Here is a 26,873-nt window from a genome sequence, read left to right on the forward strand (position 1 = left end):
TGCCCGGGGCAAGCCACATTCCACGGGGAGGACATATGGACACTCCCAGGTGTCACCCCAGCGTCATGCTAACTGCTGTGCTATCATGGTGCCCACGGAGTCTAATATTAAAATAGCTAATCGGCCAATCGTGTGGCAGCACAGACATGGTCGAGAGGTTCACTTATTTAGACCAGACATCAGAATGGGGGAAGAAATGTGATCTAAGTGACTTTGATTGTTGGTGCCAGACGGGGTGGTTTGAGTATCTCAGAAACTGCTGATCTCCTGGGGCTTTCACGCACAGCCGTCTCTGGAGTTTACAGAGAACAGTGAGAGAAACGAAAAAACACCCAGTGAGTGGCAGTTCTGTGGGTGAAAATGCCCCGTTAATGGGAGAGATCAGAGAGAACAGCCAGACTGGTTCAAGCTGACAGGAAGGCGACAGTAACTCAAATAACCACACGTCACAACGGTGGTGTGCAGAGAGGCATCTCTGAACGTAGAACACATTGAACCACGAAGCAGCAGAAGACCACAAATACATGAAAGGGGCCACTTTATTTTGTGCCTATGAATCCTGTTCTTGCAGGCATTCACGGTAGAACAAGGAAATACAATAGAAACAATGAAAAACTACCCACAAGGGCTGACTGACGTGTGAAAGACAAACTACAAATACAAAAAGTAAATAATACTGAGAATATGAGTTGAGTCCTTGAAAGTGAGTGGGCAGTGCTGAGGTGAGTGAAGCGGGTTCAGTTCAGGGACCCTGATGGTTTTATTAACCACAGAACAATGTTCTCAAGTCCTGGGAGGAAGGGGGTGAACAGTGATCAAACGGGGAGGGGAGGGGGAGATTTTGACAAGAATATAATGCAAATACCTCTCAGTGTGTGGGGTGAGACTGAGACTGGGCTGCAGTGTTTCCAGATGGGGGCGCTGTAGAGTCAGAGAAAAGGTACAGCACAGAAACAGGCCCTTTGGCCCATCTAATCTGTGCTGAACCATTTACACTCCCCACTCCCATCTACCTGCACCGTGACTGCCCCCCCCACGGGAAAATCCTATTAAGGGAAGGTGGGGCAACCGTAAAACCTCTACAATCGACGTTCAAAGTAAATTTTATTATTCATGTGCATGTATGTCACCACATGCAACCCCGACGTTCATTTTCCTGTGGGCATCCTCAGCAGATCTACAGAACAGTAACTGTAAACAGGATCAGTGAAAGATCAACCAGGGTGCAGAAGACAGCAAACTGTGCAAATGCAAATATAAATAAATAGCAATAAATAACCAGAATGTGAGATAAAGAGTCCTTAAAGTGAGATCATTGGTTGTGGGGACATCTCAATAGATGAGTGTAGCTGTCCCTTTTGTTCAGGAGCCTGATATGGTTGAGGGGTGGTAACTGTTCCTGAACCTGGTGGTGCGAGTCCTGAGGCTCCTGTACCTCCTTCCTGATGGTTGAGGGGTAGTAACTGTTCCTGAACCTGGTGGTGCGAGTCCTGAGGCTCCTGTACCTTCTACCTGATAGTTGAGGGGTGGTAACTGTTCCTGAACCTGGTGGTGCGAGTCCTGAGGCTCCTGTACCTTCTACCTGAAGAAGAGAGCACGGCCTGGGTGGTGGGGATCTCTGATGATGGACGCTGCTTTCCTACGACAGGGTTTCATGTCGACGTGCTCAGTAGTCTGGAGGGCTTTACCCGTGATGGACCGGGCCGGATCCACTACAAAGGCATTGGTGCCAATGCACTCCACTACGCATTTATATAAGTTTGTCACAGGTTTAGATGTCATGAAGAACCTCCCGAGCAGGTAGAGATGGTGCTGATGTCCTGCTGTGCTCAATATCGCGTTTCCCGTCCGCCAAGGAACTCCACACAAAATGATGCGAGGAAGAACTCACTCAGCATCTGTGGAAAAAAAAGTACAGTCGACGCTTCGGGCAGAGGATGTCCACCGGCTATTAACTGGAGAAAGCTATTTCCACAGAGTCCCCTCAAAGTAAAATTAAAACGCTTGAGGGTGAGAGAAAATGAAGGGTCTCGGCTATTTATTCATCTTCGCGGGCGCTGCGCTCCCCTCGATTTCGTGCGCCCGGCTTTGGACTTACAGCATCAGCAGATCTCCTCCTGTTTGTAAAAAGAAAATGAGATTTTTTACATTCTAAAAATAAAGCGAGGCGGCCCTCGTCAGTCCTGGGCGTTTACTGCAACAACAAGCCATGCGAGGGAAGTGTTTGAAAAACAAAATACAAGTTTTTAAAGCCTCGGACTCGGCTGCTGAACTTTGGGCGTGGCGTTTAATGAACAAAGGGACTGGGAGCGCTTTCATACGGGAGGGCTGGAACCTCATAGTTCGGGAGGGGAAAGCTGGGGCGGGGAGACCGAGCGCACAGGAAAGAGGGGAGAAGGTTGCAAACTGTGTCCGGGAGCCCGCGATGGGCTAACTTGGGAGAAGGGGGCGTCGATAAACCGGATGGAAACTGGATTAGCTCGGAAGCAGCGAGGCTCCCGGGACGGTTAGGGAACTTGTCAAGCGCTGCCTTACCCCCTCCGGGGACAATGGCGACAGCGCAGGCCGAGGCTGCGGCCGGCATCGAGGGGCTCCCCCCTCTGCCCAAGGGGCTGAGCGGGATCCTGAACTCGGCCGGCGGCTCCTGGAGGGAAATGGAGCGGCTCTACACCAAGAAGACCATGATCCAGGAGGAGCTGAGCCGTCCTCGGCCGGCCGCGGGCCACCTCCGCCGGAGCAGACCCGCCAACCTGGACGCCGCGCTCGCGTCCCTGCGCAAGGAGATGGTGAGTTCGATCCCCGGCCGTGTCCTCACCCACATACCCTCACCGAGGGACGATCTCCTCGCCTCTCCCTCATACACGCACAGCCTAAGGGATTTATTCCCTCTCACACACCCAGTGTATGAGGGATGATATCTCTCTCGCACACACACACAGTCACTGGGGGATCTCTCTCTCTCACCCGCGGGGGAGGGGGGGGTGAAGGAAATGTGTCCCATCCACCACCGACCCCTGTGAGTTTGCCCTGCCCCTCTCCCAGCTCCTGCACAGAAGCCCCCGGCGGGAGTGTGAGCGGGACTCGGGAGGTCCCGATGATGACGACACGGTTACCCTCTCCGGGCAGCTGCTTGCTTCATTGTTTCTGTCCCATTTCACCATCTGCCTCAAGGGACCCTGGCGGATTCACCTCCCTCCTCCCCAACCCAGTGATCATGGGGCAGTGATGCAGACATCCTCCCCCCTTTCTCTCTCTCCGTCTTGTCTTACGGCGGTTGGCACCCAGCTTAATGGTGCATTACCGCCACTTGGCAGACTTCCCATCCTGCAAAAACTCATTTCAGGGAGGTAGCACCCCCGCCCCCGCAACCCCATATCCCCCCTCCGTCGACCTCCAAGGGTGTATTTGACGGGACATTTGATTATGAAAGAACACAATTTATTTGATCACATATTGAAACTACACATATACTCATCTATAAAAATTTCTTCTTGAATATTTTGTTGGCAGTCTCAACGCTATTAGGACGTCAATCGAGCAGCTCCTTAGCAGCCGGCCAGCTAGTTTACATCACGTTAGCTATGCTAATGAACGACTGACACCTGTTAAACCCACCTCAACACGTCTTTTACATTTTAACCCTCCATGGGCAATAGAAAAGACTCTGTTGCAAACAGCGCAGCGAGCAACACTGTCGATATTTTTCACCCCGATTAGGCAGGGGTGCACTTTAGTGTAGTCCGGGGTGAAGGACGTTTTATATCTTATTGGAACACTCTGCCATGGCGCTGCCGGACACTAAACCGAAGAGAGAGAAAGAGAGAGGGAGAGAGGGAGAGAGGGAGAGGGAGAGAGGGAGAGAGGGAGAGAGGGAGAGAGGGAGAGAGGGAGAGAGGGAGAGAGAGGGAGAGAGAGGGAGAGAGAGAGAGAGAGAGAGAGAGAGAGAGAGAGACCAATGAGGATTCTCTCCCCTTCCCCGTCTCCCCATTTCCCTCTCTCTCATCGATTTCTTGGATATTGTATGTAATTTGCGGGCGTCAGGGAGCCACTATCAATATGCGGGAGACTCCTGGAACTTCCGGGAGAGGTGGGATGACTGTAAAGGGGAGCAGGAACCGTGGCTGATTCCCCCTCTCTCTAACCCAGGGGTGACCGGTCAGTGACGGGGAGCAGGAACCGCGGCTGATTCCCCCTCTCTCTAACCCAGGGGTGACCGGTCAGTGACGGGGAGCTGGACCCCTGACTGATTCCCCTTCTCCCTAACCCAGGGGTGACCGGTCAGTGACAGGGAGCTGGACCCCTGGCCGATTCCCCCCCTCTCTAACCCAGGGGTGACCGGTCAGTGATGGGGAGCTGGACCCCTGGCTAATTCCCCCTCTCTCTAACCCAGGGGTGACCGGTCAGTGACGGGGAGTGGGACCCCTGGCTGATTCCCCCTCTCTCTAACCCAGGGGTGACCGGTCAGTGACAGGGAGCTGGACCCCTGGCTGATTCCCCTTCTCTCTAACCCAGGGGTGACCGGTCAGTGACAGGGAGCTGGACCCCTGGCTGATTCCCCCTCTCTCTAACCCAGGGGTGACCGGTCAGTGACGGGGAGCAGGACCCCTGGCTGATTCCCCCTCTCTCTAACCCAGGGGTGACCGGTCAGTGACGGGGAGCAGGAACCCCTGGCTGTTTTTTTTTTCCTCTCCCTCTCCTCTCTCTCTACCCCTCTCTCCCACCCCTCCCTTCCCTCTCCCTTCTCGCCCCACCCCAGGAGTTACAGGGCAGTTGTGACAGTGACGGGCTGGCCACTGGGCCCCCGTCAGGCCGCACCGTGTCACTCACCAATGCTATCCTCTCCTCCCCTCCGCAGGTGGGCCTCAGGCAGCTGGACATGTCCCTCCTGTGCAAGCTCTGGTCGCTCTACGAGGCCATCCAGGAATACAAGGGCCTGTACCAGGACGCCAACGCCACCGCGGCCCCCGAGGGCCCCTTCTCCCCCGAGAACAGCTACTACGAGGAGGAGGAGGAGTACGAGGCTGAGCAGGCTGGGGACGAGCCGCTATGCAACAGTCTGAAAGTCCCCCGCACCCAGAACTCCCGGGACAAGTGGCTGGAGGACTCCTTCCACATCACGATATGAAGCAGAAGCCGTTGGGACTGGTAGTCTCCGATCTGAAAACTGGTTTCGGTCGCCCTCTGTGTTCTGCTGTCTGACTTCACTGGGGATCGTTGAGGGGGGCAGCAGGGTGGCGTGGCGGTTAGCGCGACACTTCGCCATACCAGCGTCCCCGGGTTCGATTCCCACCGCGGCCTGTGAGGAGTTTGTACGTTCTCCGCCATGTCTGCCGGAGGCCCCCATAGTCCCAAAACGTACCAGTTGGTAGGTTAATTGGTCATTGTAAATTCTCCGGGGATTAGGCCAGGATTAAATCAGGGGTTGAAGCGCCAATAGGGACTGTTCCACATTGTACTTCAATACGTAAATAAAACTTATACCCTATCGAATGCAGAAATAGTGCTTTCAAATATTGTAATTCCTTTTTTTTAAACCTGCTCTCCCTGAACCTTAACCCCATTACCGATCAAGAACCCATCAACCTCTGCCTTAAGTACTTGGCCTCCACCGTCTAAGTGGCAACAAATTCCACAGATTCACGGCCGGAGGGTTGAAACATTTTCCTCGTCTCAGTTACCTTTACTCTGAGGTGGTGCCTTCGGATCCTGCACTGTCCTACCGATGGAAACATCCTCTCCGCGTTCACTGTGTCCAGGCCTCCCAGGCAGTGTTCGGTAGATCTGAATGGGGTCCCCGAGGGTTGGGCGCTGCCTGCCAGTGTTCGGTCAGTGGCGATGGGGCAAGGCCACAAGAACAGCTGATTGATGTGGGAAATACAGATCTGGTCTCTCAGGCACTCGGGGGAGGCTTGGTGGGACGGTGCGGAGGGAGATTCACTCTGTGTCTGACCCTGGGAGTGTGTGAAGGGACAGTGTGGAGGGAGTTTCACTCTGTGTCTGACCCCGGGAGTGTGTGATGGGACGGTGTGGAGGGAGATTCACTCTGTGTCTGACCCTGGGACGGTGTGGAGGGAGTTTCACTCTGTGTCTGACCCCGGGAGTGTGTGATGGGACGGTGTGGAGGGAGATTCACTCTGTGTCTGACCCTGGGACGGTGTGGAGGGAGCTTCACTCTGTGTCTGACCCCAGGAGTGTGTGATGGGACGGTGTGGAGGGAGATTCACTCTGTGTCTGACCCCGGGAGTGTGTGAAGGGACGGTGCGGAGGGAGCTTCACTCTGTGTCTGACCCCGGGAGTGTGTGATGGGACGGTGTGGAGGGAGCTTCACTCTGTGTCTGACCCCGGGAGTGTGTGATGGGACGGTGTGGAGGGAGATTCACTCTGTGTCTGACCCCAGGAGTGTGTGATGGGACGGTGTGGAGGGAGATTCACTCTGTGTCTGACCCTGGGAGTGTGTGATGGGACGGTGTGGAGGGAGATTCAGTCTGTGTCTGACCCCGGGAGTGTGTGATGGGACGGTGTGGAGGGAGATTCACTCTGTGTCTGACCCCGGGAGTGTGTGATGGGACGGTGTGGCGGGAGCTTCACTCTGTGTCTGACCCCGGGAGTGTGTGATGGGACGGTGTGGAGGGAGCTTCACTCTGTGTCTGACCCCGGGAGTGTGTGATGGGACGGTGTGGAGGGAGATTCACTCTGTGTCTGACCCTGGGACGGTGTGGAGGGAGCTTCACTCTGTGTCTGACCCCAGGAGTGTGTGATGGGACGGTGTGGAGGGAGATTCACTCTGTGTCTGACCCCGGGAGTGTGTGAAGGGACGGTGCGGAGGGAGCTTCACTCTGTGTCTGACCCCGGGAGTGTGTGATGGGACGGTGTGGAGGGAGCTTCACTCTCTGTCTGACCCCGGGAGTGTGATGGGACGGTGTGGAGGGAGATTCACTCTGTGTCTGACCCCAGGAGTGTGTGATGGGACGGTGTGGAGGGAGATTCACTCTGTGTCTGACCCCGGGAGTGTGTGAAGGGACGGTGCGGAGGGAGCTTCACTCTGTGTCTGACCCCAGGAGTGTGTGATGGGACGGTGTGGAGGGAGCTTCACTCTGTGTCTGACCCCGGGAGTGTGTGATGGGACAGTGTGGAGGGAGATTCACTCTGTGTCTGACCCCAAGAGTGTGTGATGGGACGGTGTGGAGGGAGATTCACTCTGTGTCTGACCCTGGGAGTGTGTGATGGGACGGTGTGGAGGGAGATTCACTCTGTGTCTGACCCCGGAAGTGTGTGATGGGACGGTGTGGAGGGAGATTCACTCTGTGTCTGACCCCGGGAGTGTGTGATGGGACGGTGTGGAGGGAGATTCACTCTGTGTCTGACCCCGGGAGTGTGTGATGGGATGGTGTGGAGGGAGCTTCACTCTGTGTCTGACCCCGGGAGTGTGTGATGGGACAGTGTGGAGGGAGATTCACTCTGTGTCTGACCCCAGGAGTGTGTGATGGGACGGTGTGGCGGGAGCTTCACTCTGTGTCTGACCCCAGGAGTGTGTGATGTGACGGTGTGGAGGGAGATTCACCCTATGTCTGACCCTGGGAGTGTGTGATGGGACGGTGTGGAGGGAGATTCACCCTATGTCTGACCCTGTGAGTGTGTGATGGGACGATGTGGAGGGAGCTTCACTCTGTGTCTGACCCCGGGAGTGTGTGATGGGACGGTGTGGGGGGAGATTCACTGTGTGTCTGACCCCGGGAGTGTGTGATCGGATGGTGTGGAGGGAGCTTCACTCTGTGTCTGACCCTGGGAGTGTGTGATGGGACGTGTGGAGTGAGCTTCACTCTGTGTCTGACCCCGGGAGTGTGTGATGGGACGGTGCGGAGGGAGCTTCACTCTGTGTCTGACCCTGGGAGTGTGTGATCGACGGTGTGGAGGGAGCTTCACTCTGTGTCTGACCCTGGGAGTGTGTGATCGACGGTGTGGAGGGAGCTTCACTCAGTGTCTGACCCCGGGAGTGTGTGGTGGGACGGTGTGGAGGGAGCTACACTAGCTGTCTATCCCTAGGTGTGTAGATTCATTGAAATGGGCTATATGGATTATAATTTCCATTTTTGATCTACTTGCTTATCTAAGTTAAGGTAGCACAGTAAGGTTGCAGCTCGGGTAGTTGGAGTCCGTTCTGTGTCCTTTCTGTGACTACGTGGGTTTCCTCCGGGCACTCTGGTTTCCTCCCATACCAGTTGCTAATTTAATTAGTCATTGTAAATTGTCCTGTGGTTCAGTCGGGATTAAATACAAAAATGGGTTGCTGGTCGGCGCAGCTCAAAGGGCCTGTTCCACGCAGTATCTTTAAATAAATAATTACACTGAATAATTAAATGACACTGGAACAGGGACCCAATCTCAGAGCAATTACTGAGCACACATTGTGATATTTACTGAGTATCAAATCCCGAGGTGCAAACAAAGTCAGCGTCAAAGTTCAGGCAGAGATCAAAACATCCAGAGAAATCCAAAAACCAGAATCCGGAAACAAACAATCGATATTCAGACGGACAGAGTACAGATACGAATGCTGGAAAGGCTCGGGAAAATTCACTGGCACAATCTGGTAACAAGTAGGTGAAAACACAGGACTGAAGTACACTCAGCAATAAACAGAGAGGCAGATGATAGGTGGAGCACAATGAGACAAGGGTGGCAGCAATACAGGTAATAATGAGAAACAGATGAGAGACGGAGTATTCAGTAATACAGGGGCTGGAGTAGAGCAGGAGCGGAGACAGGAGCACATGGCAATACAAAACCACAGACTGACGGCTGGGGGAACCACACAAAAAGATCGAGTTCAACTGGAGGTACTGACAGTCACATTGATAACATCAGTTCACCGAATGCTGAAGCCCTCCTCCATGATCTTTTACCCTCACTGGTCAACTCCCGTTGCTGACTCCTCCCTCTGCTGTACAAGCATGTGACCTTGGCACAGAAAGATCCCACTTGAGCCCGCTGTACCATTGAGTGTGATCGTGGCTGTAACCACATTCCCGCAGTCATTTTCCAGCCTCTTGCCTACAGCGCCTTAAAGATCCCTTTGAGGATGAAGCTCGCCACCTGTCTTAAACGGCGTTGCCTCATCTTTATCTTCAGCAGACTTCTCGTATCTTTCAACAGTGGCTACCGGCTATGTGGTAGTATTGTGGGCATTCGAGTTGAGTATCACGTTCCTTTGAGGCAGGGGTTCCCAACCTCTTTTTTTAAAACCGTGGACCCCTACCCTTAACCGAGGGGTCCCTGAACCCCAGGTTGGGAACCCCTGCTCTCAGGGGCTGTCTATTTAATAGATCATGAACACAGCCCAGCACATCACACAAACCAGTCTCCCATCCTTGGACTCACTTTACACCGCACGCTGTCGGAGCAGTGCTGCCAGGATAATCAAGGACACGACCCACCAAGCCAACACACTTTTTGTCCCTCTTCCCTCCGGGAGAAGGTTCAGGAGCTTGAAGATTCGTACGGCCAGATTTGGGAACAGCTTCTTTCCAACTGTGATAAGACTGCTGAATGGATCCTGACCAGGATCTGGGCCGTACCTTCTAAATATCCGGACCTGACTTTCACTACCATACTCTCCCTTTTCTATCTTCTAATTATGATTTGTAATTTAAACTTTTATTATATTTATTTTGATTTGTACTTCAGGGAGCGTGAAGCGCAGAATCAGATGTCACTGTGATGATTGTACGCTCTAGTATCAATTGTTTGGTGACAAAGTGTTCGGTCCTCGGGTGGCTGCAGAGGTCAGTCCTGAGTCTGCATCACAGATCCAATAGGCAACATATACAAAATGCTGGTGGAACGCAGCAGGCCAGGCAGCAGACGCAGCACAGTCGACGTTTCGGGCCAAGACCCTTCATCAGGACTAACAGAAAACAGAGATAGTAAGAGATACGAAAGTGGGAGGGGGAGGGGAAATCTGAAATGATAGAAGACCGGAGGGGGAGGGATGAAGCTGAGAGCTGGAAAGGTGATTGGCGAAAGGGATACAGAGCTGGAGAAGGGAGAGGATCATGGGACAGGAGGCCTAGGGAAAAAGAAAGGGGGTGGGGAGCACTAGAGGGAGATGGAGAACAGGCAAAGAGTGATTGTGAGAGGGAAAGAGAGAGAGAAAAAATAAATAGGGTTGGGGTAAGAAGGAGAGGGGGGGCATTAACAGAAGTTAGAGAAATCAATGTTCATACCATCAGGTTGGAGGCTACCCAGCCGGTATATAAGGTGTTGTTCCTCCAACCTGAGTGTGGCTTCATCTTGACAGTAGAGGGGGCCAAGGATAGACATATCAGAATGGGAATGGGACGTGGAATTAAAATGTGTGGCCACTGGGAGATCCTGCTTTCTCAGGTGGACCGAGCGTAGGTGTTCAGTGAAACGGTCTCCCAGTCTGCGTTGGGTCTCACCAATATATAAAAGGCCACACCGGGAGCACTGGACCCAGTATACCACACCAGCCGACTCACAGGTGAAGTGTCACCTCACCTGGAAGGACTGTCTGGGGTCCTTAATGGTGGTGAGGGAGGAAGCTTAAGGGCAGGTGTAGCACTTGTTCCGCTTACAAGGATAAGTTCCAGGAGGGAGATTGGTGGGAAGGGATGGGGGGGGGGAAATGAATGGACAAGGGAGTCACGTGGGAGTGATCCCTGCAGAAAGAGTGGGGAGGGAAAGATGTGCTTGGTAGTGGGATCACGTTGGAGGTGGCGGAAGTTACGGAGAATTATATGTTGGACCTAGAGGCTGGTGGCGTGGACAAGGGGAACCCTATCCCGAGTGGGGTGGCAGGCCAATATGCATGAAATAGGAGAGATGCGTTTGAGAGCAGAGTTGATGGTGGAGGAAGGGAAGCCCCTTTGTTTAAAAAAGGAAGACATCTCCTTCGTCCTGGAATGAAAAGCAGATACGGCGGAGATGAAGAAATTGAGAGAAGGGGATGGCATTTTCACAAGTAAGACAGAGGAATTCAGAGAATAGGCTCGATAGGTACATTTAATGTCAGAGAAATGTATACAATAGACACCCTGAAATTCTTTTTCCTGAAAACAGAGGAGTGCCCCAAAGAATGAATGACAGTGAAATGTTACAACCCCAAAGCCCCAAAGCCCCTCCCCCTTCTCAGAGGAACTTAATCCGGGATTTTAGGGCATATTTGCTCAATGGTGAACACCTGTGTGTGATTTTGGGGACGCTGATCCAGGGGCAGCCACCACACGGACCTTATTAGATCGGGGTCAGGGTCTGGTGCCGGAATGCAAGGCAACTCAAAGATTGGAGTCCATTCATTACCAAACTATGTATATATTATACAAACACAAAATACTCTGCAGACGCTGGGGTCAAGGCAACACACTGGATGAACTCAGCAGATCTGGCAGCATCCGTGGAAAAGAACAGTCAACGCTGAGTTCCTCCAGCGTGTTGTGCCTGTTGCTATATGTTATACAACCTTGAGATTTGTCTGCTTACACGAAACAAAAAACCCAAAAGAGCCCAATGTAAAAAAAGACCAACCTCCCAACGCGCAGAGAAAAAGAAAAAAAAAAACAAATTACGCAAACAATAAAAGCAAGGAACAGTGTTCAGAACGAAATTGAGTCCACAGACACAACGGCCAGAGTGGGCCCACAGCCTCAGGGTCAGTTCATCACACAGCAGGGCAAATCGACGCCGAGCTCTCAGGCACAAAACCTTTGGCAGCCTCACGGCCTCAGCGCCACGGAGAGTGGGGCAAGTAGCGGGCAGGACCGGGGGACCCCTTCACAGCTGCTGTGATGTGTCGGGTATCTCTCTGCTAAGTCTCACAAAACGCGATGCCAAAGCTGAGCGGATCTTTATCAAAGCGCCCTTATTACTTGCGAGCTCACCTCCAATCCTGTAGTCTGGAGATTAACCTCAAGATTTGTACTCGCTACAAACATTTTCAAGGTTGTTGTGATATTTTGACTGTCCTCGTGATGCTGGGATACACCCTAGGGTGTGCTGGGACGCATCATTAGTGTTGTAACCTGTGGTCATCGGGTGTTTCAGGTCTTTAAAACATCAGATATCCTCACCCAGGCGACCCAGCCAGCGTTGATCGGGCCCCGGCTTGTGTCCCAGCAGCATTGGTCTACAGATCACACTCTTGATCCATAGTCACCCGGAGGCCTGCTCAGCAGCCTCTGTGATGGTCCTGAGGGCTCTTTGCAGCCTTCGTAACGCCAAGGTCCTGCACAGTGAGTAGCCAGCAGAATCTCTACACCCCACCCCAAAAGGCTCACATTGTGCCCTCCACCCCTGTCTCTGTTCTACCAGTTCTCTGAGATTCATTCACAAGTTCCACATCATCGGCAAAAGTGAAGGTGACACGTGACATACTGTCCGCATCGGGAAAGAGACTGGACCCGTCCCTGTACAATCAATGTCCATCGCGACGTTAAAGAAATTTGGGAACCTGCTTAAACCTTCCTAAGATAGGAATCGGCCTGATCTTGGCTTTGCCATTCTCAATAAGAATGCAGGGGTTCATATATTATCCGATCAGAGATTCACAAAGTAAGCACCAACCCCTATCCAGCCCAAGGTTTTAACAGTAAGCCGATGGCCGACAAGTCAAATGCCTTAGAAAGGACAATGACAGGTCTCTTGTTCACTCGTTATGATGTAGGCGATCATGGTTTCTCCATGATTGTTTCGGGCAAATTTTTCTACAGAGGTGGTTTGCCATTGCTGCCTTCTGAGCAATGTCTTTACAAGTTGGGTGACCACTCTTCAGAGGTTGCTTAGCCTGGCGTCAGTGGTCGCATAACCAGGACTTGTGATAGGCATCGGCTCCTCCTGATCGGGGGGGGGGGGGCTAAGCAGGTGTTCATCTTGTCCAAGGGTAACCTGCAGGCAGGAGGAGGGACAGAGAGCCTCACACCCCCTTTGGTAGAGACACATCTCCAACCCACTTTGACGGGTCTTCGTGGTTCCTTTTGGACCCCGGGACTCTCGTGGATCCCGTGATGTGCTGAGCCGGGTCTGCAACTTTCTGCAGTCGCCATACCAAGCCGCAGGAACACTCCCTAAATAAAAAATTGGTTCAGAGTTGCCAAATCTTTCTAGCCTCCTGAGGAAGTGGGGTCATTGGCGGGATTTTGGGGCCATGACGTCAACATGGTTGGACCCGCTCAGGGTATTGGTGGTGTTCATGCCCACGCCCGGGGCATTGTCGCGACAGAACAAAGTGTAACAAAGGCTTATCCCGTGAGGAGAGACTATAAACTCAAATTCTGAGAAGAGTGAAGGATGACCCCCATTTAATCATATACAGGGTTCGACAACGTAGAAATAAATGTTTGCCATGCCTGGGGTGTCCAGAACTGGTGAGACATGGTTTCGGAAAAGGGTCAGTCAGCCAGAAATGGGTAAGTTCTCACCCCCCCACCACAGACTGTGGAAGTTTGAATGCAGGGTGGGGGGCTGCAGAGGTAGCACCACCGTGTATGCAAGGCAGTGTCACATATTAAAGGATAGTGCTGCCGTGCCCCCACCTCTTATGTTATTGCACTCATTTGTCTGGGCGTGAAGCGGGAATCAGACTCGGGTTTATTGTCGTCTGCACCGCCTGCTGCTGTCTGTAAGGAGTTTGTACGATCACCCCATGACTGTTTAAGTTGCCTGCCGGTACCATGGCTTCCTCCCATAGTTTACACCAAGTCTGCCCCGTCTTTCCATCATGGCTGATTTATTATCCCTCTCAACCCCATTCTCCTGACTAATAGAGAACCTATCAATCTCTGCTTTAAACATACCCCTATGGCTTGGCCTCTACAGGCAATGAATTCCCCAGATTCACCGCTCTCTGGCTCAATACATTTCCAATAGTGGGGGAGTCTAGGTCTGGAGGGCACAGCCACAGAAGGGAAGTACGTCCCTTTAGAACAGAGAAGAGGAGGAATGCTTTTAGCCAAAGGATGGTGAATCTGCGGAGCTGGCAGCCACCGTCTGTGGCTATGAGTACCACAGAATTCTTGGGCAGTGTGGCTCGAAGGATAAAATGAAATACTGGCTCTCACCAGCAACGCTCATATCCTGTGCTGGAGATGAACCCAATCTCACCGGGGCTCCCAGTGGCAGTGACAATTGGCCCGTGGAAATAAAAAGGAAGGAAAAAGTGTCAGAAGCTCACGGCGGTTTAGGATTGAGTTGAACCTGTTGAGACTCAGGGACAACAAGAGCTTCAAAGCGGGATTGAAGGGAAACAATTTGCAGGGGCGTGGGATGGGAGCACGAGGTGCAATCTCCACGGTCTAAACGTGCTTAGTACCTGCCGTCATCCTAAACGGAGATCTCAATTCTCCATGTAAGATCCTTCGTGCATTTCCATTTGGCAAACATCGTCCATGTTTGGCCTGTCTTGTTTTCAGTCAGACGTAAAGTTCAAATTAAATGTCATTATCGGTGCCTATAAAAAGTATTCACCTCCCCCCCACCTTGGAAGTTTTCATGTTTTATTGTTTTACAACATTGAATCTAAATGGATTTAATTTGGCTTTTTTGACACTGATTAACAGAGAAAGACTCTTTCATCTCAAAGTGAAAACAGATCTCTACTAACTGTTCTGAATTAATTAGAAATATAAAACACAAACTAATTGATTGCATAAGTATTCACCCCCCCCCCCCCTTAACATGACAAACCAAATCATCACTGGTGCAGCCAATTGGTGTTAGAAGTCACATAATAGTTAAATGGAGATCACTGTGTCTGCAGTCAAGGTGTTTCCATTGATTGTAGGAAAAATACACCTGTATGTGGTAGGTCCAACTGCTGGTGAGTCAGTATCCTGGCAAAAACTACACCACGAAAACAAAAGAACACTCCATGCAACTCTGCAAAAAAGATATTAAAAAGCATAAGCCAGGAGATGGACACAAGAAAATTTCCAATTCACTGAATACTTGGAGTACAGTTAATTCAGTCATCAAGAAATGGAAAGAATATGGCACAGCTGTAACATCTGTGTCCTCAAAGAGGGGACTAGAGAGGCCACCAAGAGCCGATGACAACTCTGGAGGAGTTAAAACTTCAGTGGCTGAGATGGGAGAGACTATGCATACAACAACTGTTGCCCGGGTGCTTCACCGGTCACAGCTTTATGGGAGAGTAGCAAAGAGAAAGCCACTGTTGAAAAAATGTGACATGAATTCTTGGCTAGAGTTTGCCAGATGGCATGTGGGAGGCTCTGAAGTCAGCTGGAAGAAGGTTCTATGGTATGCTGAAAACAAAATTGAGTTTTTTGGCCATCAGACTTAACACTATGTTTGGCATAACCCAAACAGTGCACATAATCGAAAACTCACCATCCCTACTGGGAAGCATGGTGGTGACTGCATCATGCTGTGGGGATGCTTCACTGTAGCAGGTCCTGGAATGCTTGTGAAGGTAGAGGGTAAAATGAATGCAGCAAAACACAGGGAAATCCTAGAGGAAAACCTGATGCAGTCTGCAAGAGAACTGCGACCTGGGAGAAGATTTGTTTTTTAGCAAGACAATGACCCCAAGTGTAATGCCAAAGCTACACAGAAATGGCTTAAAAACAACAAAGTTAATGTCCTGGAGTGGTCAAGTCAGAGTCCAGACCTCAATCCAACATAGAATTTGCAGCTGGACTTGAAAAGGGCTGTTTACTCATGACCCCCATGCAATCGAACAGAGCTGGAGCAGTTTTGTAAAGAAGAATGGGGAAAGATTGCAGTGTCCAGATGTGCAAAGCGGATAGAGACCTGTCCACACAGACTCAAGGCTGTAATTGCTGCCAAAGGTGCATCTACTAAGTACTGACTTGAAGGGCGTGAATACTTATGCAATCAATTATTTGTGTTTTATATTTGTAATTAATTTAGATGATCACTTTGTAGCGATCTGTTTTCACTGTGGCACAAAAATGTACTTTTCCGTTGACCAGCGTCAAAAAAGCCAAATTAAATCCACCGTAATTCAATATTGTGAAACAATAAAACATGAAAACTTGCAAGGGTTGGGGGGTGGGTGAATATTTTTATAGGCACTGTTTATGTCGCCATATACAAACCAGAGATTTCTTTTCCCGTGGGCATACTCAATAAATCTATACAATGATAAAGGTAACAGAATCAATAAAAGATTGCCCAACTAGGATGTTCAAGCAGAGTGGGAAAGAATACAAACTGTGCAAATACAAAAGGAAGAAATAATAATAATAAATAAACAATAAACATGAAAATTAAGCCTCTGTACCTCCCTCTGCAACTGGATCCTCGACGACTGAACTGGAAGACCACAATCTGTGTGAATCGGAAATAACATCTCCACCTTGCTGACGATCAACACTGGTGCACCTCAGGGGTGTGTGCTTAGCCCCCACTGCTCTAATTTCTCTACACCCATGGCCAGGTACAGATGAAAAAGCATCTATAAGTTTGCTGATGATACAACCACTGTTGGTAGAATCTCACATAGTGACGAGAGGGCGTACAGGAGTGAGATATACCAGCTAGTTAAGTGGTGTTGCAGTAACAGCCCTGCACTCAACGTCAATAAGACCAAAGAGCTGATTGTGGACTTCAGGAAGGGTAAGAAAAGGGAACACAAACCAATCCTTATAGAGGGATCAGACGGGGAGAAAGTGAGTAATTTCAAGTTTCTGGTGTCATTATCTCTGAGGACGTAACCTGGATGCAATGTATCGATGCAGCTACAAAGAAGGCAAGCCAGCGGTTATATTTCATTAGGAGCTTGAGGAGATTTGGTTTGTCAACTAAAACTCTCGAAAACTTCTACAAATGTACTGTGGAGAGCATCCTGACTGGCTGCATCAGCGTCTGGTAGCGGGTGGGAGCTGGGGTTGGCTACTGCATGTGATCAAAGTTGCAGAAACTTGTAAAATCAGTCAGCTCCATCATGGGCACCAGCCTCCATAGTATCCGAGACATCTTCAAGGAATGGTGCCTTAGGAAGGCAGCATCCATCATTAAGGACCCCCATAACCCAGGACATGCCCTCTTCTCATTGCTACCGTCAGGTAGGAGGTACAGAAGCCTGAAGGCACACACTCAGCGATTCAGGAACAGCTTCTTCCCCTCTGCCATCAGGGAGGAGGTACAGGAGCCTGAAGACACACACTCAGCAATTCAGGAACAGCTTCTTCCCCTCTGCCATCAGGGAGGAGGTACAGGAGCCTGAAGGCACACACTCAGTGATTCAGGAACAGCTTCTTCCCCTCTGCCATCAGGGAGGAGGTACAGGAGCCTGAAGGCACACACTCAGTGATTCAGGAACAGCTTCTTCCCCTCTGCCATCAGGGAGGAGGTACAGGAGCCTGAAGACACACACTCAGCGATTCAGGAACAGCTACTTCCCCTCTGCCATCCGATTTCTGAATGAGCATTGAACCCATGAGCAATGCTTCACTTTTATTATTTCTGCTTTTGCACTGCTTATTTTAACTTAACTATTTAATAGACAGATATATACTTAACATAACAGTATTTTTTAATCTTCATATTTATTTATTATGTATTACATTGTCCTGCTGCCATAAGGTTAACAAATTTCACAACAAATGCTGGTGATATTAAACCTGATATTGATTCTGAATTACATGAAGAGTTCTTGAAAGTGAGTCCATTGGTTGTGGGAACATATCAACGATGGGACAAATTAAGTTGAGTGAAGTTAATCCTCTCTGGTTCAAGAACCTGATGGTTGAGAGGTGCTGTGAGGCACTTACACCTTCTTCCTGGTGGCGGCAGCAAGAAGAGAGCAGGACCTGTAGGTAATGGTCCCATTCCCATTCTGTTATGTCTATCCACGGCCTCCTCTACTGTCAGGATGAAGCCACGCTCAGGTTGGAGGAACAACACCTTATATTCCGTCTGGGTAGCCTCCAACCTGATGGCATGAACATTGATTTCTCTAACTTCTGTTAATGCCCCTCCATCCCTTATTTATTTATTATTTTTTCACCTTTTTTCTCTCTCTCTCTGTCCCTCTCACAATTACTCCTTGCCTGTTCTCCACCTCCCTCTGGTGCTCCCCTCCCCCTTTCTTTCTCCCGAGGCCTCCCGTCCCATGATCCTTTCCCTTCTCCAGCTCTGTATCCGTTTTGCCAATCAACTTTCCAGCTCTTAGCTTCAGCATTCTCCCTCCTCCTATCATTTTGGATCTCTCCCTCCCCCTCCCACTTTCAAATCTCTTACGATCTCTTCTTTCAGTTAGTCCTGACGAAGGGTCTCGGCCCAAAACATGGACTGTGCTTCTTCCTATAGATGCTGCCTGGCCTGCTGTGTTTCTCCAGCATATTGTGTGTGTTGCATGACCTGCAGGTAATGGAGTGGTGTAAGGTGTTGGCCAAGGTGGATTTAAAATATTGAAGAAAACACTGAACTCAAATTGGTCTAGCCAATTGAAGTAGACAGATCAATTGACTTTGTCCTGCCTTGAGCTTGGAGATAGCCCAGGATATTATAGACCAGTGAGTCTTACTTCAGTGGTTGGGAAGTTGATGCAAAAGATCCTGAGAGGCAGGATTTGTGAACATTTGGAGATGCATAATCTGATTAGGAATAGTCAGCATGGCTTTGTCAAAAGCAGGTTGTGCCTTACAGCTTGATTGAATTTTTTGAGGATTTGACTAAACACATCGACGAAGGTAGAGCAGCAGAAGTAGTGTATAGATATTTCAGCAAGGCATTTGATAAGGTACCTCATGCAACACTTATTGAGAAAGTAAGGCGGTGTGGGATCCAAGGGGACATTGCATTGTGGATCCAGAATTGGCTTGTCCACAGAAGGCAAAGAGTGGTTGTAGACTGGCCATATTCTGCATGGAGGTTGGTGACCAGTGGTGTGCCTCAGGGATCTGTTCTGGGACCCCCACTCTTTGTGATTTTTACAACTGACCTGGATGAGGAAGTGGAGGGATAGGTTAGTAAATTTGCTGATGACACAAAGGTTGGGGGTGATGCGGATAGTGTGGAGGGCTGTCAGAGGTTACGGCAGGACATCGATAGGATGCAAAACTGGGTTGAGAAGTGGCAGATGGAGTTCAACCCAGATAAATGTGAGGTGGTTCATTTTGGTCATTCAAATATGATGGCAGAATATAGTATTAATGGTAAGACTCTTGGCAGTGTGGAGGATCAGAGGGATCTTGGGATGTGAATCTATAGGACACTCAAAGCTGCTACACAGGTTGACTCTGTGGTTAAGAAGGCATACGGTGCATTGGCCTTCATCAATCCTGGAATTGAGTTCAAGAGCTGAGAGGTAATGTTAGAGCTAAATAGGACCCCACTTGCAGTACTGTCCTCAGTTCTGGTCGCCTCACTACAGGAAGGATGTGGAAACCATAGAAAAGGTGCAGAGGAGATTTACAAGGATGTTACCTGGATTGGGGAGCATGCCTTATGAGAATAGGTTGAGTGAACTCAGCCTTTTCTCCTCGGAGTGATGGAGGGTGAGAGGTGACCTGATAGAGGTGTAGATGATCAGAGGCTTTTTTCCAGGGCTGAAATGGCTAGCATGAGAGGGCACAGTTTTAAGGTGTTTTGAAGTAGGTACAGAGGAAATGTCAGGGGTAAGTTTTTTTACACAAGACTGGTGAGTGCGTGGAATGGGCTGCCAGCAACAGTGGTGGAGGTGGATACAATAGGGTCTTTTAAGAGACTCCTGGATGGATACATGGAGTATAGAAATATAGAGGGCTATTTCTAAAGTAATTACAAAAGGTAATCCTAGGTAATTTCTAAAGTAAGTTCAAGTTCTGCACAGCTTTGTGGGCTGAAGGGCTTGTATTGTGCTGTAAGTTTTCTACCTTTCTCTGAGACAGAGGCTGCCATTTTGCAAAGCTGTCTTACATCCTCCATTTTGTGAGACAGAGTCGCTTTGCTTTCTGTGTTTTAAAGTAAACACAATGATGTTTCAGGTAATCTGCTGAATTGGAGATCAGTTCCAAAGTAGTTATTTGTGAGGTGGTCTCTGATTTGTGAATGTTGGAGTTGGCACCTGCCTAGAGTGAGTCGAGCCGGTGACTGAACCAAAGAGGAGAACTTTGCTTGCCCCAGTACCAAACTATTCCCACAACCTGCGGACTCACTTTCAAGGACTCTTTATTTCATGTTCTCAATATTTATTTAGTATCATTATTATTATTTCTTTTTGAATTTGCGTAGTTTGTTGTCTTTTGCCCACTGCTTGAATGTCCAAGTCAGTGCGGTCTTCATATAATAATATGGTCATTATTCTATTATGGATTTATTGAGTATGCCTGCAAGAAAATGAATCTCAGGGTTGCATATGCTGACATATATGTACTTTGATAATAAATTTACTTTGAACTTTTGAATGTTTTTGCCTGGTTGTGATGAAGAGGCTCGGCCCACAACATCACCTTTTTATTCCCTCCTTAGGTAGTTACTACTTGAGTTGTTGAGTCCCACCAGCATGTCTGGACTCAGCGAAAAAAGTCTTTCTTCAGTATTCATTATCTACAGTATTCATTATTTCTTGCGAATAAAGAGGATCTAGTGCGATCCACCGATCTACGAAGCATTGTCATTAAGTTTGGGAGAGAATAGAAAACGAAGGGAATAGGAGGTCTGGTCTTCAGAACTCTACAGGATGGACTGAAATGCAGGTCTCAGTACCCGAACTGGGACAATAGTGACATCTACCGAATAGACGGCCGGTCAGAACTTTCGACCAGTGATCTCACCATGACTGGTTAGGGAATTAAAATTCCACACGATTAAATGTATGTGGAATTGGGAAAAATAGTTTCGGAAATCAGCAAATTGTCATAAATACCGTTTGGATTCTAGAAGATCAGTCAAAGATAATTTACTTATTGAGATAGAGCGCGGAATCGGCCCTTCGAGCCCCGCTGTCCAGCAACCTCCCGACTTAGTCGTGGCCTAATCACGGGACAATTTATACCGACCAATTTATCTACCAACTGCTACGTTGTTGGACTGTGGGAGGAAACCCACGCAGTCACAGGGGAGAATGTACAAACTCCTTACAGGCAGCAGCTGGAATTGAACCCGTGTCGCCGGTACCGTGAAGCGTTATCGAGTTTGCTCTGCCATTCCAGCATGGCTGATCCTGGATCTCACTCAACCCCATACACCTGCCTTCTCACCTGATTCTGTTTCCAACTGATTCCAACTTCTGCCTTAAATTTACCGACGGATTTGGCCTCTGGGATCAGGCATGATGAAATGGCGGAGGAGACTTGATGGGCTGAATGGCTCAATTCTGCTCTATGTCTCGTCAACCCTCTGAGCTCATCCAGCACTTTGTGTGTGTGCTGTTTGTCCATCATCGTCGATGAAGACCTCGACACCATTAGTTGCTAGGTCAAGTTGCTAGCTCAACACTCAACCCAGCACGGATGGAGAGCGTAGTAGGGAACCGTTTGGATTCAAACTCGAGACCTCTCGCCCTGAAGTCCAGCGCTGATGCCACTACGCCACCAGCCAGCTTTGATGGTGTAGAGACCAGCGCTTGATTTGGATTTAAGTGAAGGAGAATTGTGCAGCGTCTGCCTCACTCTCTCTTCCCAATTCCCATCTGGATCCAGTGGCAAGACAAGAGTCGAGATGGCTGGGGACGGGACTAGGCACAGTGGATGACCAGGATGTCTTCAGTGTCTTGTCGTGCTCTACACGTTCCATGACGCTTGCAGAGACCGCCTTCTTGACCGTTGGACCTTCCATTGGTCTTGTCCGCTCAATCCTCCGGAGTCTGTCTGGGATAGACAACTCCCTATCTCACCGCAGGTTTGAGACCCACCGGCTACCCTCACCTGGTTCAGCTGGCTCGTCGAAGCCGTTGCCCGGGGTGTTGCCTCTGTCGCACGCAAAAAGCTACGGGGAGCCTAGGGTGTGAGCTGAGTGCCAGGTGGGGACCCAAGCTGGACAAACCACCTGAAGAGGATGCGACATGTACCCCCACCAGATATGCTACCCCTCCCTGACACCCCATACACCCCCTTGTGTTTATAAAGAGTTGAGGAAGGTAGGAGATGGCAGTGCACCATGGAATGAAGGTGGGGAACCAGAAGCAGGGAGACATTGGTGACAGGAGTAATGGGGCCAGGGGGTATAAAGTAATACAAAGGCGGGGTAGGGTTTAAACAAAGTGAAAATCCTGTCTAGAAAAGCAGAGTAATGGCGTGGCTTGACGACTATCCGTGACGTCACTTGAAAAACTCTCTATGCATTTACCAGATGGACGGTCATGTGAGACTTCTGACCTCTCACCTTTGACCAGCGATCCCACCGAAAGCCTCGTCACTTGTCCTTACCCCTCCGTGTACGAATTCTTCGATTCTCGCACTTCAAAATCATCAGAAGCGGTTTCACACACGAAAGTTTTAATCTAAATAGCCCTCCCCAACCCCGCATCCTTCCAACACAAAAATTATGGCCGACGCGAGTGAAAAGTACGTGAGCGAATGGGAGCACGCGTGGTCACGCAGCGCGTCCAATCCGCGCTGCAGAAAGGGCCCAGTGTGTCCCGCCCCTTTCCGCCGGATGTAGCTGCGCGAGAGCGAGCGGGCGGGATTTGGAGACCAACCGGTGGGGAATATCGCAACACGATTGGCTGCCCAACCGACGGCGGGACGGTACTCCGGTTCTGATTGGCTGAGAGCGCCATCATTTAAAGGGAGCCGTCCCCTCCCACTCCAACTGCCTGGGCGAACGTTGGGACCGGCGCCATTTTGTGGAGTAGGGGGGCAGCATCGTCGCGCTCTATTCAAAATAAAACAAACACTTTAAACATAAGTACGCGAGGCGAGAGGTATTTGGAGAAAGCGATTACAGTAGAAAGGGAAGGGGAGGCATAGAGAGCAGAATGAAGATCTTTGTGGGCAATATCCCGACTGAGGGCACGGTGGAGGAGTTGCGTACGCTCTTCGAGTACTATGGCACGGTGCGGGAGTGCGATATCATCCGGCACTACGGCTTCGTGCACATGGACAGCCCCGAGGAGGCGGCGCAGGCCATCGCCGCCCTCAACCAGTACGAGCTGCACGGCCAGAAGCTCAACGTGGCCGAGTCGCGGCCTAAGCCCCCGATCTCCGCCGCCGTCACCAAGGTCTACGTGGGCAACCTGGCGGCCAGCTGCAGCAACCAGGAGCTGCGGGCCAAGTTCGAGGAGTACGGCCGCGTGGTCGAGTGCGACATCGTCAAAGGTGAGGGGCGGGGGTGGGAGGTGGAGGTAGGCCTCGGGCCTCCGAGAGCCCGGCGGAGAAATAGAAGGGATTCCCGTGACGTCATCACGTCACGCAGCCGGACCTCCATTGCAGGTCAAAGAGAGAATGTGTAAATCTTACCATCAAAAGTGCGTGTACAACACTTTGAGTTCCTTTTAGAATCTAAAGGCCATCTGTAGCTTTAACGAGATCAGTGAAAGATCGACCAAAGTGCAGAAGACACCAAACTGTGCGAATGAAAAATAGCAATAAATAACGAGGACATGAGATAAAAGAGTCTTTAAAGTGAGATCATCAGTTGGGAGAGCATCTTAATGATGGGGCAAGTGAGTGGAGCTCATTAGTTCAAGAGCCTGATGGTTGAGGGTTAGTAACTGTTCCTGAACCTGGTGGTGCGAGTCCTGAGGCTCTTGTACGTTCTACCTGAAGGCAGCAGAGAGAAGAGAGCATGCCCTGGTGGTGGGGATCTCTGATAATGGATGCTGCTTTTCTAGTAACGTTTCAAGTAGATGTGCTCAGTTGCTGGGAGGACTTTAACCCGAGATGAACTGGGTCAGATCCACTACCTTTTGTAGGATTTTCCATTCAAGGGCAATGACGTTCTTGATTAGTAAGGGCATCGTAGCTTATGGGGAGAAATCAGAAAAGTAGGTTTGGAAGGGATAATAAATCAGCCATGATGCAATGGTGGAGCCGATAGTGGGTTGAATGGCCTAAATGAGCTCCTATGTCTTACAGGCTTATAGGATGACATAGGTTTAGTGGAACCATAGAACATTACAGCACAGAAACAGGCCTTTTGGTCCTTATTGGCTGTGCTGAACCATTTTTCTGCCTAGTCCCACTAGGACCTGTACCTGTCCCAAGTTTTTCTTAAATGTTAAAAATGAGCCCACATTTACCAGCTCATTCCACACTCCCACTTCTCTCTGTGTGAAGAAGCCCCCCCGCCAATGTTCCCTTTAAACTTTTCACCCTTCACCCTTTGTCCTCTGGTTTTTTTCTCCCCAAGCCTCAATGGAAAAAGCCTGTTTGCATTCACCCTATCTATACCCATCGTAATTTTATATATGTCTGTCAAATCTCCCCTCATTCATCTCTCCAAGGAATAAAGTCCTAACCTATTCAACCTTCCTCTGTAACTCAGTTTCTCAAGTCCCGGCAACGTCCTTGTAAACCTTCTCTGCACTCTTTCAACCTTATTAATATCCTTCCTGTAATTTGTGACGTGTGAAAATGTGTGGTTGACTACATTCAGGGAATGTGTCAGTTCCATTCATTCTTGCAAAGGGTGTTGTTATATGTATTATTTCCCAGTCAATTGCCCCAGGGTTACTGCTGGGAACACTTAAGATTCTCCAGTGAAGGTACACCCGTACTAATTCAAGCACAAACGAGAAAATCTGCAGGCGCTGGAAGACCGATCAACACTCACAAAATGCTGGAGGAACTCAGCATACTCAGCATTCCATCATTAATGGAAGAGAAGTACAGGCCAGGACCCTTCAACAGACACGATAATAATGTCCATAGTAATGTTAGGTAGGTTCAAAGCCAAAAATCATAGAAGTAGTAGTTTGTTACTTGGGATGGTGTATGATATTGCTTGTTGACCTTTCAGCACTGCAGACTGATGTAGAAAGAATTAAAGGATGACTACTTTTCTCTTAGTGGAATATATACCGGCCCATCACATCTACACTGAGCCATTTGGTTAGTCCTGCTTATGTTCCCCAACTGCCCCCCCCCCAACACACATCCTCATTGATTCTCCTCCCTCCTGCCTCCTCTATATTCTACCACCTGCCCACACACTGGGCACAACTTGCAGAGGTGAGTTAACCGAGCAAAATGCACATCTTTGGTGTGAGATGGAATCGGGGCACTTTGGGAAACTTGGTGCAGTCCCCGAGAAGGCATGAGAACTCCAAACAGTCCCTGTAGTGAGGATTGAGCCTCGGTTCACAGACACCATATGGCAGCCGCTGTATTTACTGCCACATTGTAGTATGCTTTAGTTTAGCGTGGAACTGGCCCTTCCATTCCAAAGGGTCCTGCTGTCCAGCACTCCACCTTTTAACACTAACCGAATCACAGGATGGATTAACCTACTAAGCAGTACCTCTTTGGAATGTGGGAGGAAGTCCACAAAGCTACAGGGATAACGTATAATCTCCGGAATTGACTGAGCTGTAACGGCTTCCGCTAACCGATACACCCCCACGCTTTTGTAGCTGATTCCCACCGAAGCCTCTCTGTGAGGGGGATGTGGATTGGAGTGAGGGTTTACGGTAGTGGATGGGGCACTGAGCAGCTCTGTTGGCCACGGTTCGTTCACTGAGCTCCCGGTCAGATGGTGTCAAACTCGCAGAGGCGTAGGGCCCGATGAGTCCATGACAAATCACAATCTGATCTCAATTTCCTGCATTTGACCCAGATCCCCCCCCCCCCACCACAGTATCCCGGTGCTTTTTAAATCATACCATTGTACCTGCCCCATTTCAAGGTGAACTCTGGTCAGAAATTACCATCGTCTGCCAAGTACTTATCCTGTTTTCAGCCTGGATAGTGTCTAGATCCGATCATGAAAGAGAAGAAGTAACTGAAGGTGACTAGGCACCCTTGTGTGTCAAAGCAGAGGTTTGACGCTGCTGTGTCGCACTGTCATAACTGCAAACAACAACCTCTGGGCAGCGATTGGGTGCCAGTGCTGTTTTCCGAGATGTGAATGTAACTCTCCTTCCTCCTGTTTTTCAGATTATGCCTTTGTCCACATGGAAAAAGAGGAAGATGCAATCAAAGCAATAGCTAGCCTAGATGGCCAGGAGTTCCTCGGCAACAAGCTCAGGGTGCAGCTCTCCAGGTCCACCTACGGGAAATCTGGCGGGCAGCGGGAAGTGTGCCAGCGCTGCGGGAGGCAGGGCCACCAAGCTCGAGATTGCCACTCGCTGCGCCTCAATCAGTACAGCCAGTACCAGCTGGCGTCCCAGTACTACCCCTCTTACTACTCCTATTACGACTACGACTACGGTCATGGCTCCTATTACGACTATTACGAAGATTACCAGACGGCCACTACTGCTGCTGGTTATGCGACTCTCGATTACGGAAGAGAGAGGAGCCCTAATCGTCTTACCTCGTCTGCAGTGACCACCACTAACAACTCCCTGTACGAGCGCACCCGCCTCTCGCCGCTCACGGTGCCAAAATATCAAACAGAGAAGTACATGGACGAAAGCCTTAGGTACATAGCCGTAGCCCGCAAGCAGGCGGCGGCGGCGGCAGGGCACGCCGCCCTCACTTCTGCAGTGGGGACAGGGGAGAGCGTGGCGGCCACGGCTGCGAATAATGTCGTTTATGTCACTGCTGCTGCGTGGAATACGGTGGCACCCGTTGAAGACTCTTCCCTTGGGACTGCCCAGGTGACGGAGCAGTAGTGCCACCCAGGCATCCTGTGGGCTCCGCAGTAAGTAACGCAGAACTTGGCGCTGGCGCGGAGTGGCGTGTTGCGCGGCGGTTGGGGCGGGCGAGGAGTTGCTGGGGAGAAATTTTTAAAATGAGATTATCTCTGAAACAGGGTTGGGTGTCCCCTTCCCCTTTTTACTTTGAGAATGC

The 26,873-nt window shown here is 50.1% G+C and overlaps 2 protein-coding genes and 1 long non-coding RNA gene across 6 annotated transcripts in view; 2 read left to right on the top strand and 1 right to left on the bottom strand.

Moving 5' to 3' along the window:
- Positions 1 to 521: 521 nt before the first annotated feature.
- On the bottom strand, positions 522 to 22,463 carry LOC132384002 (uncharacterized). Of its 2 annotated transcripts, none has more exons than XR_009508819.1 (2): positions 22,303 to 22,463; positions 522 to 2,117 (listed from the first exon to the last, which is right to left on the bottom strand). It is a non-coding gene; the product is annotated as an uncharacterized LOC132384002 (long non-coding RNA). The 2 variants fall into 2 exon arrangements; XR_009508820.1 differs by lacking the exon at positions 22,303 to 22,463 and adding an exon at positions 2,965 to 4,825.
- On the top strand, positions 2,292 to 5,490 carry fam89b (family with sequence similarity 89 member B). The gene is made up of 2 exons (XM_059955257.1): positions 2,292 to 2,786; positions 4,856 to 5,490. The coding sequence occupies exons 1-2, from the start codon at positions 2,550 to 2,552 to the stop codon at positions 5,123 to 5,125; spliced, it is 507 nt and encodes a 168-aa protein (XP_059811240.1). The 5' UTR covers positions 2,292 to 2,549; the 3' UTR covers positions 5,126 to 5,490.
- Positions 22,464 to 22,720: 257 nt separating the features above from the next.
- The window catches only part of LOC132383995 (RNA-binding protein 4-like), a 29,718-nt gene continuing 25,565 nt past the window's right edge, over positions 22,721 to 26,873 (top strand). For 2 of the 3 annotated variants that reach the window (XR_009508818.1, XM_059955246.1), the window contains exons 1-2: positions 22,721 to 23,237; positions 26,016 to 26,724. Coding sequence is in view for 2 of the 3 variants with exons in the window: in XM_059955246.1 (XP_059811229.1) it covers positions 22,898 to 23,237; positions 26,016 to 26,695 (1,020 nt within the window). In the remaining variant the exon portion in view is untranslated. The remainder of the gene's footprint in view (positions 23,238 to 26,015; positions 26,725 to 26,873) is intronic. The other variant, XM_059955245.1, reaches the window with a different exon arrangement.

This window comes from Hypanus sabinus, chromosome 31, assembly GCF_030144855.1.
Source record: "Hypanus sabinus isolate sHypSab1 chromosome 31, sHypSab1.hap1, whole genome shotgun sequence".
Classification (NCBI taxonomy): domain Eukaryota; kingdom Metazoa; phylum Chordata; class Chondrichthyes; order Myliobatiformes; family Dasyatidae; genus Hypanus; species Hypanus sabinus.